At 43.8% G+C, this 15,000-nt stretch overlaps 1 protein-coding gene across 2 annotated transcripts in view; it reads left to right on the plus strand.

Annotated features, from left to right (window-relative positions):
- Positions 1-15,000, plus strand: part of LOC307271123 (DDB1- and CUL4-associated factor 1-like) — a 38,181-nt gene that overhangs the window by 15,053 nt on the left and 8,128 nt on the right. For both annotated transcript variants that reach the window (XM_080054997.1, XM_080054996.1), the window contains exons 13-24: positions 503-612; positions 1,336-1,435; positions 3,838-4,007; positions 6,866-6,990; positions 7,724-7,800; positions 8,764-8,928; positions 10,171-10,326; positions 10,832-11,172; positions 11,769-12,294; positions 12,997-13,274; positions 13,722-13,920; positions 14,223-14,305. In XM_080054997.1, coding sequence (XP_079911123.1) covers positions 503-612; positions 1,336-1,435; positions 3,838-4,007; positions 6,866-6,990; positions 7,724-7,800; positions 8,764-8,928; positions 10,171-10,326; positions 10,832-11,172; positions 11,769-12,294; positions 12,997-13,274; positions 13,722-13,920; positions 14,223-14,305 — 2,330 coding nt within the window. The remainder of the gene's footprint in view (positions 1-502; positions 613-1,335; positions 1,436-3,837; positions 4,008-6,865; positions 6,991-7,723; positions 7,801-8,763; positions 8,929-10,170; positions 10,327-10,831; positions 11,173-11,768; positions 12,295-12,996; positions 13,275-13,721; positions 13,921-14,222; positions 14,306-15,000) is intronic.

Genomic DNA, 15,000 nt, shown 5'->3' on the forward strand with positions numbered 1-15,000 from the left:
GGCTTGTGTCTGTCTAATGTAGAGTCAGTGATTCTGGAGAACGTTTGTTGTCAAAATCACTTTTTGTTCAAACCAGTGAATATCTCCTCATGATCCGCTACCTGTCTGTACTGTGTGTGTACAGACAGGCACAAATCCATTGTTAATTAATACACAGTCTAGGCTCTGTAAACTGGTAAGTAAAGAAAAGGGGCCCGCGGTAGCTAGCAACATGCAAAATTACAGAGCCTAGGCTGTGTCTTATTACTGGATTTTTTACAATACAGACAGGTAGCAGATCATGAGGAGATATTCACTGAATTTGGACGACAAGCGTTCTCCAGAATCGCTGACCCCACTTTTAACAACAATTTAAGTTTGTTTCTTATAATATATGACCCCAAAAAAACCTATAACATTCTTGATACATTAACCATGATATTATTTTGTAATATCACCCGAATGAATAAATCATTTGTAATACTGTATTCTATGTTTTAAAGCCTCTCTTCTCTCTCTCTAGGTCAGCACATTGGAGATCCTGAACCCAGAGGTGGAGGTTTCTATCATGAGTGACGACACGGTGTTCTCAGGCAGACAGACGGCTAAACACACCTGCATGGCCCTGCGCAGGTAAGACAGACAGACAGGCAGACAGACAGGCAGACAGACAGGCAGACAGGCAGACAGACAGGTAGACAGACAGACAGGCAGACAGACAGGCAGACAGACAGACAGGCAGACAGACGGCTAAACACACCTGCATGGCCCTACGCAGGTAAGACAGGCAGGCAGGCAGACAGACAGACAGGCAGACAGACAGACAGGCAGACAGGCAGAGAGAGAGACAGGCAGACAGACAGACAGACAGACAGACAGACAGACAGCTAGATAGGTAGACGGGCAGGCAGGCAGGTAGAGAGACAGGCAGACAGACAGACAGACAGACAGACAGACAGACAGACAGACAGACAGACAGACAGCTGGGCCGGAGAGAAACGTTATTTCGATTACTCTGTTTCTCTAGCACATATTTTACAAATGACAATAAAGCGACTCTGACATTTCTTCCTGTCTGTCTCCCTCCCTGTCTGTCTGTCTGTCTGTCTCCCTGTCTCTCCCTCCCTGTCTGTCTCCCTGTCTCCTTCCTTCCCTGTCTGTCTCTCTCTCTCTCTCCCTGTCTATCTCCCTGTCTCTCTCTCTCTCCCTGTCTGTCTCCCTGTCTGTCTGTCTGTCTGTCTACCTGTCTGTCTCCCTCCCTGTCTCCCTGTCTGTCTGTCTATCTGTCTCCCTGTCTGTCTCCCTCCCTGTCTGTCTGTCTGTCTGTCTCCCTGTCTGTCTGTCTGTCTGTCTCAGGTACTTTGAGGCCCATCTGGCGGTGAAGTCTGAGCAGGTGAAACAGTCTCTGCACTCGTCAGAGGGAGGGACGGTTGTTCCACAGCAGCCCTACTACAAGGTACGGGACATACAGTATCTCACAAAAGTGAGTACACCCCTCACATTTCTTAAAATATTTCATTATATCTTTCCATGCGACAACACTGAATAAATTACACTTTGATACAATGTCAAGTAGTCAGTGTACAGCTTGTATAACAGTGTAAATTTACTGTCCCCTCAAAATAACTCGACACACAGCCATTAATGTCTAAACTGTTGGCAACAAAAGTGAGTACACCCCTAAGAAAAAATGTCCAAATTGGGCCCAAAGTGTCAATATTTAGTTTAGCCATCATTATTTTCTAGCACTGCCTTAACCCTCTTGGGCATGTAGTTCACTAGAGCTTCACAGGTTGCAACTGGAACCCTCTTCTACCCATTCATGACGACATCAAGGAGCTGGTGGATATTAGAGTCCTTGCGCTCCTCCATCTCCCGTTTGAGGATGCCCCAAAGATGCTCAATAGGGTTTAAGACTGGAGACATGCTTGGCCAGTCCATAACCTTTACCCTCAGCTTCTTTAGCAAGCCAGTGGTCGTTCGGAGGGGTGTTTGGGGTCGTTATCATGTTGCAGTACTGCCCTGCGGCCCAGTTTATGAAGGGAGGGGATCATGCTCTGCTTCAGTATGTCACAGTACATGTTAGAATTCAATGAACTGTAGATCCCCAGTGCTGGCAGCACTCATGCAGCCCCAGACCATGACACTCCAACCACCATGCTTGACTCTAGGCAAGACACACTTGTCTTTGTACTCCTCACCTGTTTGCCGCTCCACACTCTTAACACCATCTGAACCAAATAAATGTATTTTGGTCTCATCAGACCACAGGACATGGTTACAGTAATCCATGTCCGTAGTCTGTTTGTCTTCAGCAAACTTTTTGTGGGGTTTCTTGTGCATCATCTTTAGAATAGGCTTCCTTCTGGGACGACAGCCATGCAGACCAGTATGATGCAGAGTGCGGCGTATGGTCTGAGCACTGACATGTTGACCCCCCACCCCTTCAAGCCCTTCAGCAATGCTGGCAGCACTCATACGTCTATTTTCCAAAGCCAACCTCTGTGTACGACGCTGACCACGTGCACTCAACCTTCGTAAACTGGGCCGCAGGGTGGTATTGCAACATGATAACGACCCCAAACACACCTCCAAGACGACCAGTGGCTTGCTAAAAAAGCTGAGGGTAAAGGTTATGGCCTGGCCAAGCATGTCTCCAGACCTAAACCCTATTGAGCATCTTTGGGGCATCCTCAAACAGAAGGTGGAGGAGCGCAAGGTCTTTAATATCCACCAGCTCTGTGATGCTGTCATAAATGGGTGGAAGAGGGTTCCAGTTGCAACCTGTGAAGCTCTAGTGAATTACATGCCCAATAGGGTTAAGGCAGTGCTGGAAAATAATGGTGGCCACACAAAATATTTACACTTTGGGCCCAATTTGTAATTTTTTTCTAAGGGGTGTACTCACTTTTGTTGCCAGCAGTTTAGACATTAATGGCTGTGTGTCGAGTTATTTTGAGGGGACAGTAAATTTACACTGTTATACAAGCTGTACACTGACTACTTTACATTATATCAAAGTGTCATTTCTTCAGTGTTGTCCCATGGAAAGATATAAAGAAAAATGTGAAGAAATGTGAGGGGTGTACTCACTTTTGTGAGATACTGTATCTATCACCATCATGTCTGTCTGTCTGTCTGTCTGTCTGTGTGCCTGTCTGTCTGTCTGTCTGTCTGTCTGTCTGTCTGTCTGTCTGTCTGTCTGTCTGTCTGTCTGTCCACAGCAGCCCTACTACAAGGTACGGGACATTTCTATACAACAATATTATCATAATGAACATAGTGTTTTCATCTTATTATGCACACACACACACACACACACACACACAAACACACATTTTCTATGTATGGGACATATTTATCACCATCATGCCTTTTACATTTTTGATACTTCTTTTGGGGCGTTTTCCCTGATCACAGGAAAGTGTGATCCCTGGAACTCTGTTTGTTCAGCTTCCTGAAAAGTTTTTATAAACCCTTCTTGTGTGTGTGTGTGTGTGTGTGTGTGTGTGTGTGTGTGTGTGTGTGTGTGTGTGTGTGTGTGTGTGTGTGTGTGTGTGTGTGTGTGTGTGTGTGTGTGTGTGTGTGTGTGTGTGTGTGTGTGTGTGTGTGTGTGTGTGTGTGTGTGTGTGTGTGTCTGTCCATCCGTCTGTCTGTGTGTGTCTGTGTCCGTCTGTGTTTGTGTGTGTCTTTCTGTCTGTGTCCTTCTCTGTGTGTGTCTGTTTTTATGTCTGTATCTCTCCGTGTGTATCTCTCCGTGTGTGTGTGTGTGTGTGTGTGTGTGTGTGTGTGTGTGTGTGTGCGTGCGCGCGCGCGTCCTTCTGTGTGCGTGTGTGCGTGTGTGTGTGTGTGTTCCAGGCGTACACCTACAGCAGGGAGCAGGTGATAGAGATGATGGAATGTCTGATGGAATGTGGCTCTCCTGGGTTCCTATGGGAACCGGTCGAGGTGTTCCACAAGCTCTCCTGTGTTCCCCTGATGCTGCAGCTCATATCTGCTGCCTGTGACTGGAGGACCTACTACGGAAGGTGTGTGTGTGTGTGTGTGTGTGTGTGTGTGTGTGTGTGTGTGTGTGTGTGTGTGTGTGTGTGTGTGTGTGTGTGTGTGTGTGTGTGTGTGTGTGTGTGTGTGTGTGTGTGTGTGTGTGTGTGTGTGTTACTTTCAATGGAAGGTGTGTGTGTGAGAGAGAGACCTACGGAAGGTGTGTGTGTGTGTGAGACTTACTATGGAAAGTGTGTGTGTGTGTGTGTGTGTGTGTGAGAGAGACTTACGATGGAAGGTAAAGTGTGTGTGTGTGATTTACGATGGAAGGTGTGTGTGTGTGTGTGTGAAGGTGTATTGAACTTGGAGATCCTATTTAGTATAAATGTGCAAAAAAAAAAAAAATCGTATCATTTTAGCCTGAGAAAAGGCAGAACGAGTGTTTTATGGTCTCACTGTCTAACCCTACAGTTTCCTTCTTGTGACATCACAGTAAGGGTTAGGATTAACAGGACAGCTGGGCCAAGGGAAGACTAAGGGAAGACTGAGGGAAGAAAAACCTAATTCATTATATTATAATAGTGATTTTATAATGATAGAACGCTGGTTCCGTATGGGTGAAGTATTCCTTTAAGTGTGTGTGTGTGTGTGTGTGTGAGACTTACTATGGAAGGTAAAGTGTGTGTGTGTGTGTGTGTGTGTGTGTGTGTGTGTGTGTGTGTGTGTGTGTGTGTGTGTGTGTGTGTGTGTGTGTGTGTGTGTGTGTGTGTGTGTGTGTGTGTGTGTGTGTGTGTGTGTGTGTGTGTGTGTGTGTGTGTGTTAGGGATGGGGCCGATCCGATCCAGTATCGGTATCGGGTCCGATATGGCCGAAATCTGCGTATCGGATATCGGACTGACAGCTCCGATATCAAAATCCGATTTTTTATTTATTTATTTTTTTTTAATAATTTTTTTTTTTTTTTTTTTTTTTTTCTATGTAACATGCGCCGACGTTCGGTGGAGGGAGAGAGGACATCACTTTATAATTTGACATACAGTACATATGAGTTTGTTAGCCAGTGAGCTAACCAAAGCTAATCCAAGTCAAGGAGAGGCTTGTGACAAATTCTACTATGTAAAATACAGCCAAAGAGAGAAAGACTGTTTAGACCAGGGGTGTCAAACTCATTTTGGTTCGAGGGCCACATACAGCCTCTCTGATCTCAAGTGGGCCGGACCAGTAAAATAATGGCAAAATAACGTACATATGTCAACTCCAAATCTCTAGCTTTGTTTTTCAGTAATATGCTTTATTACTCAGCCTACATTTGTAACCTACATTATCATGGATCACAAGGGATCTCTGTAGCCCCCAGGAGATGTCTTAGTAAAGGTTGCTGCTGGCCATGGGAATAGGAGGTGCGGCCCTCAGCGCCGCAGCAAAAATTTTGGGGGTATTTTGCTCAAAGATGCCAATATACGCACTAATGAAATAAACAACTGTTTATTTGAATACACAAATACAACAGGCACTGACCTTACAGTTGTCCAATTTTGTTTACTATATGTCCAGGGACACATTTTGTGCAAACATGCAGACTGTACAAAATACAATTAAATAAAAGTGCAACTTCTACTGTTTTGATTTATTTTTAAATACAGAGGTTATTGGTTGTTTTGGAATTCGTTTTTCCAAATTTAAAACATAAAAATAAAGCAGCATGGAAAATTAGGAAATAAATCTTGTAGGCCTACACTAGAATGCTCCTGCTCGTTTCGCGCGTGCAGAGCCGCGGACACATCGCGCTTGCTAGTACATTAATTGTTCAGCACTAAAAATATATATATATATATTTTTTTTGGTTTTTACTTTGCCATAAAGCACTGGAGGAAACATTAATAGCGGTGAAGCAAGATTGCCCTTTACCATTTCCCACGTTGCTAAAATGTGCTTTTTAAAATTTTGGCTGCCCCCTAGCGGCTGGAGTGAGCATTTTGGTTATTTCTTTAAAAATTCATATCTCCTCACAGGAATGGGCTAGAGACTTACTTTTTTTTTTGAAATGCTCATAAATGTGTGCTCTACAAGTCGCGGGCCGGATTAAATCATCTCGCGGGCCGGATCCGGCCCGCATGTTTGACACCACTGGTTTAGACAAACAGACCACCACATATTCTAGTGGGGCAGAAGTGATCATTGAGAAGGATTTCTGCCTTTAAGATAAACCTATATGCATTTGTGTATATTTCTTGCTCTTTTAAATTAGAATTGCTTAAGCCTTCCTATACATAACATCACCACCAACGAAAAAATGTATAACAATTATGATATCGTATCGGTCAGTATCGGTATCGGCCGATATCCAAACCCCAGGTATCGGAATCGGATCGGAACTAAAAAAAGTGGATCGTCCCATCCCTAGTGTGTGTGTGTTTAACTTACTATGGAAGGTAAAGTGTGTCTGTGTCTGACGATAGCAGCTCAATCTAGCGGTGAAGGGATTTTGACAACAAGCATTTTCCAGAATGGCTGACTGCACCTTTAAACATACATACACACAAAGACACACACACACACATGTATAAAGAGCACTATTCAAGAAATGCATAACACTCGCCCATCCCTAATAATTACATATTTAAGGTGTTAATAAGTTCTTGCTTCTCTCTCCGTCTGTCTGTCTGTCTGTCTGTCTGTCTGTCTGCCTTCCTGTCTATCTTCTTGTCTCTCTCTCTGTCTTCCTGCCTGTCTGTCTTTATGTCTGCATGTGTGTCTCTCTGTCTGTGTGTCTTTCTGTCTGCCTCTCTGTCTGTCTGTCTTCCTGTCTATCTTCCTCTCTCTCTCTCTCTCTCTCTCTGTCTCTCTCTCTCCCTGTCTGTCTGCCTGTCTGTCTGTCTGTCTGTCTGTCTGTCTGTCTGTCTAGGAGTGACACGGTGCGTTATGCTCTGGACATCTTGGCGATCATGATGTTGGTTCCCAAAGTTCAGCTGATTCTGGGAAACACAGTCGACGTGATGGATGAAAACAGAAGCACCGTCTCCACCGTGGGTCAGTACAACTAGCTGTACTTATTATATAGCCGAATTGTGTGTGTGTGACTGTGTGTGTGAGAGAGAGAGAGAGTGTGTGTGTGTGTGAGACTGTGTGTGTGTGAGAGAGACTGTGTGTGAGTGTGTGTGAGAGACTGTGTGTGTGTGTGTGTGTGTGTGTGTGTGTGAGTGTGTGTGTGTGTTTTTATGCCTCCTTGCCTGAGATTGCTGAAAGCCAGAAGCATTATGTTTTTAGTTTGTGTCCACTGTGGATCAGTACAACTATCAGTACTTTCATTTAAAACTATAGTGAGTAACTTCTGTCGCCTCCCCCCATGAGGAATTCTGAGTAATTACAACAACACTGTCGTTGCATCTATATGAGGTAAAGCCTTCAGTGATGGTGCATTGATTTTACACCTTCTGCTGTACGTCCAGGTTTTTTCTTAGCAGTAGAATCAACAACTGAAACATTTCTTGGGCTCTTCTTGGGGATTTTTCTAAGCTCCTGCACCAGTGTCGGGAGGGGGGGGGGGGGGGGGACACCAGTTTGTAAACGCTGCCATACTGAGAAATACAGAGAGATTTTTTCGGAGCTGATAATTGGCTTAATCAACTTTGTGTCAACTTGTTTGGCGATATATATTTGGTGAATATAACGTACATTAATCTATATGAAAAATGTACGCACTATTGCTTCAAGTTTTTTTTTTGTTTGTGTACATCTAACGTGTCTAACTGTCTCACTGCAGGTATGAGCATCATTCTGGGTGTGGCAGAGGGAGAAGTGTTTGTCAATGATGCCGAGATCCAGAAGTCTGCGCTACAAGTAAGTTGTTAACTTTTGTTATTTGTAAGTTACACTTGTTTTTGAACTCTAAAAACATGTTGTTCAGATACGTCGGGCTACCACCTCAGTCAATGCAGATTCTTCTCATCCAAAGCTTTATTTTTTAAGTGACAGAGTGGAATAGCAAAGGTGAATACTGATTTTTTTTTTTCATATGTACCTCATGGACGCAAAAGAGTAAGGTTGCGTTCCGAATCGCATACTCTTTCTTTTTTCTATTCTACATACTACATCCGACGATAAAAAGAATCTAGTTAGGATGCAGTAGGCATACTATTGGGACATACTTTACTCTCTTATTTCATCATAACATTGCGCCTTGATCTTGCCTCTTGCTTTTATATCCGTCGCATCCCCGTTTGTTTTCATATGGAGGCTTCGTCGATGTGACGTCACTTCACGTGCGCACTGGATTGTGGGTCAGAATCGCCCAAATAGGATGCACTTTTCAACACTAACAATCTTGGCCGCATGAAGTAGGACATCCGGGTACTTCTAACCATCCTAAATCTGGCCATAAGAATCGGGACATCCTAAATCTTTTTTCTACATACTATATAGTAGAAAGTATGCGATTCGGAACGCAACCTATCTTTGTGTTCGACATTGAGGGGGTTGAGACCTCCCCCTATCTAGATATTTTGGGCCCATTGTATTGGCCGGTTTTGATTATTTGGGGGGGGGGTTGCCATCCCTCCATCCCCCATGTAAATAATGCCCTTGCCTGGACGTTGATTGTTCCAGTCGAGTTGGTGTTATATATTCTTTTATAATTTTTTTATTTGGTTGGCAAAACCTTTTCAGATAAATTGTCTAATACTTTTTTATTCCATGTCTTTTTGTTGTTGTTGTATCTAGCCAATCTAAATGGTTAAATCTCTGGGATAGGGCAATGTTTAAAAGTGTCATATTAATTCCCTGTGTGTTTGTATCATCCCCCAGGTGATCATAAACTGTGTGTGTGCCCCGGACCAAGGCCTGAGCCCAGCCGGGGCGTTTGCTGTGACTCCGATCCGCCTGTCGGTGCACACGCCTCAGCCGCCCGCGCCGCACAGCAGGGTGCTCGCCCACATGTGGAGAACCATGCAGAACAACAACGGCATCAAGGTGAGGGTTTGATCTGTCTGTCTGTCTGTCTGTCTGTCTGTCTGTCTGTCTGTCTGTCAGAGCCCCTACCTCCATAGAGTCTCAGTCCTCTTGACAGCAGACCCGGGTTAGAATCCAGCCCGGGTCGTTCTCTGCATGTCATTCCCCTCTCTCTACCCTCTTCCAATTTGTAAAATGTTCAACTGTCAAAAAGGTGTTAAAGGTGAATAGCCTTAAAAAAATATATATATATATCTCTAGTAATAGCATTAGATTTATCATATTGTAATACATTGTTATACAATTAAGAAAAAGAAAAGAAAACTCAAAAACCTTTTATTAAAAAAATATATATATATATATATATTAGGGCTGTCAAATTAACGCGTTAATTTCGATTAATTAATCACAGAAAAATTAACGCGATTAAAAAAATTAACGCAGATTAATCGCACTTCTATAATGCCCTTTGACCCGGTGCGTAGCTGCACCGAGCTGCACCTGAAGCAGACACAGCCCGCGCGGGTGAAAGGGAGAAAAGTAAAGAGAGAAGCAGGGGGCCGAGGGCTCTATAGACGGTTTAATAAGCATGAAGGTAGGAAGACATATTACTTTATTCTCCGCAGCCAGTGTCTGTGCATTATTGATTTAGTGGGTGCAACAATGTAGGCTAGGTTCAAAACAGTATCTCTCAATCTTTCTCCCCGTGTCTCAATTTTGTTTGCTAGCTGTCTCGTCGTCCGCGTAAACGTGTGTGTGTGTGTGTGTGTGTGTGTGTGTGTGTGTGTGTGTCTGTCTGTCTGTCTGTCTGTCTGTCTGTCTGTCTGTCTGTCTGTCTGTCTGTCTGTCTGTCTGTGTCTGTGTGCGTGTGCGTGTGTGTGTCTCTCAATATTTTTGCCTATGAGTACTGCCTATGGCAGTGCAGCGCTGTCTGTTGTGGAGACAGAAGTTACGAGAGACGGAGAGAGAGAGTGAGAGAGAGAGAGAGACTAGCAGGCTATACAGCTGCTTATAAACATGTATAAAAGTGTCATAAAAGTATGCGATTAATTTAGATTAATTAATCACAGAGCCTGTAATTAATTAGATTAATTTTTTTAATCGCTTGACAGCCCTAAAATATATATATTATTTGATATTTTATTTTGAAATGATCACATGACTAACCCTCTCTCTGTCTCTCCCTCAGGTGATGATAATAATAACCTGTCTGTCTCTCCCCCAGTGATCACATGACTAACCCCCTCTGTGTCTCTCCCTCAGGTGCTGCTGTCTCTGCTGTCGGTGAAGATGCCGATCACAGACGCAGACCTGATCCGCTCTCTGGCCTGTAAAGCTCTGGTGGGCCTGTCCCGCAGCGCAGCCATCAGACAGATCATCAGCAAGCTGCCGCTGTTCACCAGCAGCCACATACAACAGGTAACAGACAGACAGAGACACACACAGGCAGGCAGACACACACCGGCAGGCAGGCAGACAGACAGACAGACAGACAGACAGACAGACAGACAGACACAGACAGACAGACAGACAGACAGACAGACAGACACAGACAGACACCCAAAGTTATTTCTTTCATATTTAAAATAATTTTAAAAAAGTAAAAAAAAGTGGTAATTATGTCATTTAGATTTTTTTAAATGTCTTATGTGCATACGACAGTGATAGGTGGCTACAGTCCGCTAATCGATGAGTGTATTGCATTCATATCAGACCCGATATTGAATCAATCCCTACCAATAGTTTTGTCTCTTCATCAGCTTGTTGTGTATTTGATGTATTTGCATTGTATATGGTGTATCCATTGTTGTTTTTGCTTTGCATTCGTTTGACTCGACATCATTGATCTCTTGACTATAAATACAGGTTAAATGAAGAAAAAAAAAATTAAATAACCTGTTTATTTTCCTCCTCTCTCCTCTAGCTGATGAAAGAGCCGGTGCTTCAGGACAAGCGTAGCGAACACGTGCGTTTCTGTCGCTACGCGGCCGAACTAACGGAGCGCGTGTCAGGAAAGCCTTTGCTGATGGGCACAGACGTGTCTTTAGCGCGGCTGCAAAGGGCTAACGTAGTAGCTCAGTCCCGCATCACCTTCCCAGAGAAAGAGCTGCTTCTGCTGATCCGAAACCACCTGCTAGCTAAAGGCCTCAGCGACACGGCTAGCTTGCTGGTGAAAGAAGCTAGCCTGAATGTAGCGACGGCCGGTGCTAACGTCACGTCTTGTGTGACTCCGCCGCCCTCCGCTGGCATTCCAAGGACATGCAGGTAAGGAGCCACTAGATTGGAATTAATTTAGGATTAAATAAGTGTATACTTCTTCCTGCTCCTTTTCGGGCATGTCACATCAATACAGATAATTTTTTTTCTTTTTCTTTTTTTTTTCTTTTTGTGAAGTCTTTTAAACATAAATTTTGTTTATTGTATTTTTATGCTTTTCATTTAGTTTTGGATTGTTTTTGATATGTCTGAAATAAAATAAGAAATGAAAATGTATATACCCAAAACCTTCCAATTTGCGAACGTACTTGGCTAAAGAACATTCTAATTGTGGTATTTTACCTCTTATTTTTTTTATCATACATTTTATTCTTCTACTAAATACTATTTTCACAAATTAATTCATTTATACGATACAATGTTCTTGTGCGAAAGGAATTAAAACTGTTTCAGTGAACTCTTCTGTGGTCTCATAATATTGTGTAGCTATAATATTGCATTGCATATAATAATGCATTCGTGTAGGATTTGTCATAAGGCTGTATATTACCCCACTGGCATATGTTTAATGTGTTTTTGTGTTACACTGGCAGCGCGTTTTCTCAATGTGTCTTAATGTGGTTTATTTGCATCTCAATTTACAGGTTAACAGGCGGGATCACGCCTCGTCTGGTCAGCCATATTGGATTCTCTCCTGTCTCCATGGTTACAGTGGGCTTGTCTCCATCAGCTACTCCGTGCTCTAGCTCTCGTTCCCTTCTCCTCCCTCCTAACACACCCCACACACACACACAGGCCACACACACACCCCACACACACACACAGGCCACACACACACCCCACACACACACACAGGCCACACACACACCCCACACACACACACAGGCCACACACACACCCCACACACACACACAAGCCTCACACACACCTCACACACAGGCCTCACACACACCTCACACACACACACAGGCCACACACACACCCCACACACACACACAGGTCCCACACACACCTCACACACACACACAGGGCCAAATCTCACACTCGAGCCCAAATCCCGTTGGCCGGATCCTGTTCACGCGTGAGCGAGATCGGCCGGTCGCTCACTGCAGCTCTGGGAAGAAACTCAGAGCGCTCAAGCAGAAGTCAGACCACGGGGCTTTCATACAGGTCAGTACACCACACACTGTGATTGGGTGGTTTTATGTTAATTAAAGGTGCTACGAGGAACTTTTAGTTTGTGTTAATTCTAGCGCCCCCTTTGGATAAAAGCAGTAGTGTTTTTAGTACGCCAGCTGTTGTTCCTGGGTGAGTGTATACCCATGACAAAGGCATTAAGAAAAGCTTTCTCTGCACTGATGGTCTCGTTTGCTGTTTCATGTAATTTATGATCATCAGAGGAAAAATTAGACTGTTTCAGAAATATTTAAAAGTTCCTCGTAGCATCTTTTGAACACAGAAAAAAAATAACTTTTCGATAATTAAAAAAAAAAATTAGATTTGCTTTAGTCTTTAGCATATTTTCTGTCTCCTTCAGACCAAACATGTCAGCACTATAACTTTAACTGAGAATAGGATTTAACTACTTAACTATTACTAACAGTATTTTTTTAAAGAATGTCGTATATGGCGGATATGGGTGCTGAACTCATAATAACTCAATGACATATTAATTCTGTCTCCTTTAGACTCCCATTTCATCTCTGTTGATCTACTATCAAATAAAGCTTGAAAATGCACAAAAAAAAAACTTTTAAATTATTTATATTATATATATATTATATTTAATATTTATTTTCTCCTTTAGATATAGCTAGTGGATTCCTGGGCCTATCCTGTATTAAATTATACATATTCATTCTCTCCTGTCAGACCCCAGCCATGAAGAAGCAGTTGGAGCGCTGCCAGCCCTCGCCCCCGACCCTGGATGGAATCATAACGGAGTATCTGAGAGAGCAGCACGCGCGCTGTCCCAACCCGGTCACCACCTGCCCCCCCTTCTCTCTGTTCACCCCCCACCGCTGTCCCGAGCCCAAGCAGCGGCGCCAGGCTTCTACCAACTTCACCGCTCGGCTGGGGAGCAGGGTCATCTACCCCAAGTATGGAGGGGTGGATAGAGGCTGTCTGGATAGGCACCTCATATTCAGCAGGTAATATACGGACTGCTACCTGTCCTTTCAAATAAAACCTGGTGTGAGCCTTTTATATCTACATAGGAGCGGGGCGCTGAGGCCGCCATGTTGCACTGCCATGTTTCTACAGCAGCACAGAACACACAAACTTAACGGCCTCACATGTTTTTATATATAGTGGGCGTCCTGGTGAAATGCACCTGTTGAAAGACCAAGAAGAAGTACTATACACTTCTTCACCTCATCACTTGATATTGTGGGAAAGACTTGAGGCAGTGGTGGATGATGCCATCTTTAGTGACTAGCTTCTTGTCCTTGAAGGCCACCGTAGCTTCTGTAAAGTAGCTTCGGAGGAGTTAGCAGGGGGACGTCGGCATCTATAATCTCACCACTAGATGCCGCTAAAGGAAATGTGTTCATTTTAATAATGTGTGTTTAAATGTGTGTGTGTGTGTGTGTGTTCAGGTTTCGTCCGATGACAGTCTTCCATGAGAGCGACGGGGATGAGAGCAGCTTCACGTGCTGTGCGTTCTCGGCCCGGGAGCGGTTCCTCATGTTGGGAACCTGCTCCGGACATCTCAAGTTCTACAACGTGTTCTCAGGGGAACAGGAGGCCAACTACACCTGCCACACCTCCGCTATCACTAACCTAGAACCATCAAGGGTATGTCTGTCTGTCTGTCTGTCTGTCTGTCTGTCTATTTATCACAACTTGGTAAAAAAAAAAGTTACTTAAAATAGCTACGATGAACTTTTAAATATTTCTGAAACAGTCTAATTTTTCCTCTGATGATCATGGATTACATGTAACAGCAAACGAGACCATCAGTGCAAAGAATGCTATTTTTATATAGTTTTTCTTAATGCCTTTGTCATGGGGTATACGCTCACCCAGGAACAACAGCTGGCGTGGTAAAAACACTGATTTGTTTGAATTGTTTATTTATTTTTTGTGTATGTTTCTAGGATGGTAAACTGCTGCTAACCTCAGCCTCCTGGAGCGTCCCCCTGTCTGCTCTCTGGAGTATGGACGGAGTCTTCAGCTTGAAGTAAAGCGCACACACACACACACACACACACACACCACACTGTAGAATACACTCCTTCACTCCTTCACTCCTTCACTCACTCACTCACTCACTCACTCCTTCACTCCTTCACTCACTCACTCACTCACTCACTCAGTCACTCACTCAGTCACTCACTCACTCACTCACTCACTCATTCACTCACTCACTCACTCTTTCACTCACTCTTTCACTCACTCTTTCACTCACTCACTCACTCTTTCACTCACTCCCTCACTCACTCACTCTTTCACTCACTCACTCACTCAGTCACTCACTCACTCACTCAGTCACTCACTCACTCACTCACTCACTCACTCACTCACTCACTCACTCACTCACTCACTCACTCACTCACTCACTCTTTCACTCACTCTTTCACTCACTCTTTCACTCACTCACTCAGTCACTCACTCCTTCACTCACTCACTCACTCCTTCACTCTTTCACTCACTCTTTCACTCACTCTTTCACTCACTCACTCACTCTTTCACTCACTCACTCCTTCACTCACTCACTCACTCACTCACTCACTCACTCACTCACTCACTCACTCACTCACTCATCAGTTTATATATGTATTTTAAAATAATTTGCTAACTGAACCGATTTTAAAATTATCTTCTTCTTATAATTTATTTTACTAATAAACGCAAATGCATTCAAAATCCTTGTTT

This window comes from Ammodytes marinus (genome assembly GCF_949987685.1).
Source record: "Ammodytes marinus genome assembly, contig: scaffold_87, whole genome shotgun sequence".
NCBI classification, from domain to species: Eukaryota; Metazoa; Chordata; class Actinopteri; order Uranoscopiformes; family Ammodytidae; genus Ammodytes; species Ammodytes marinus.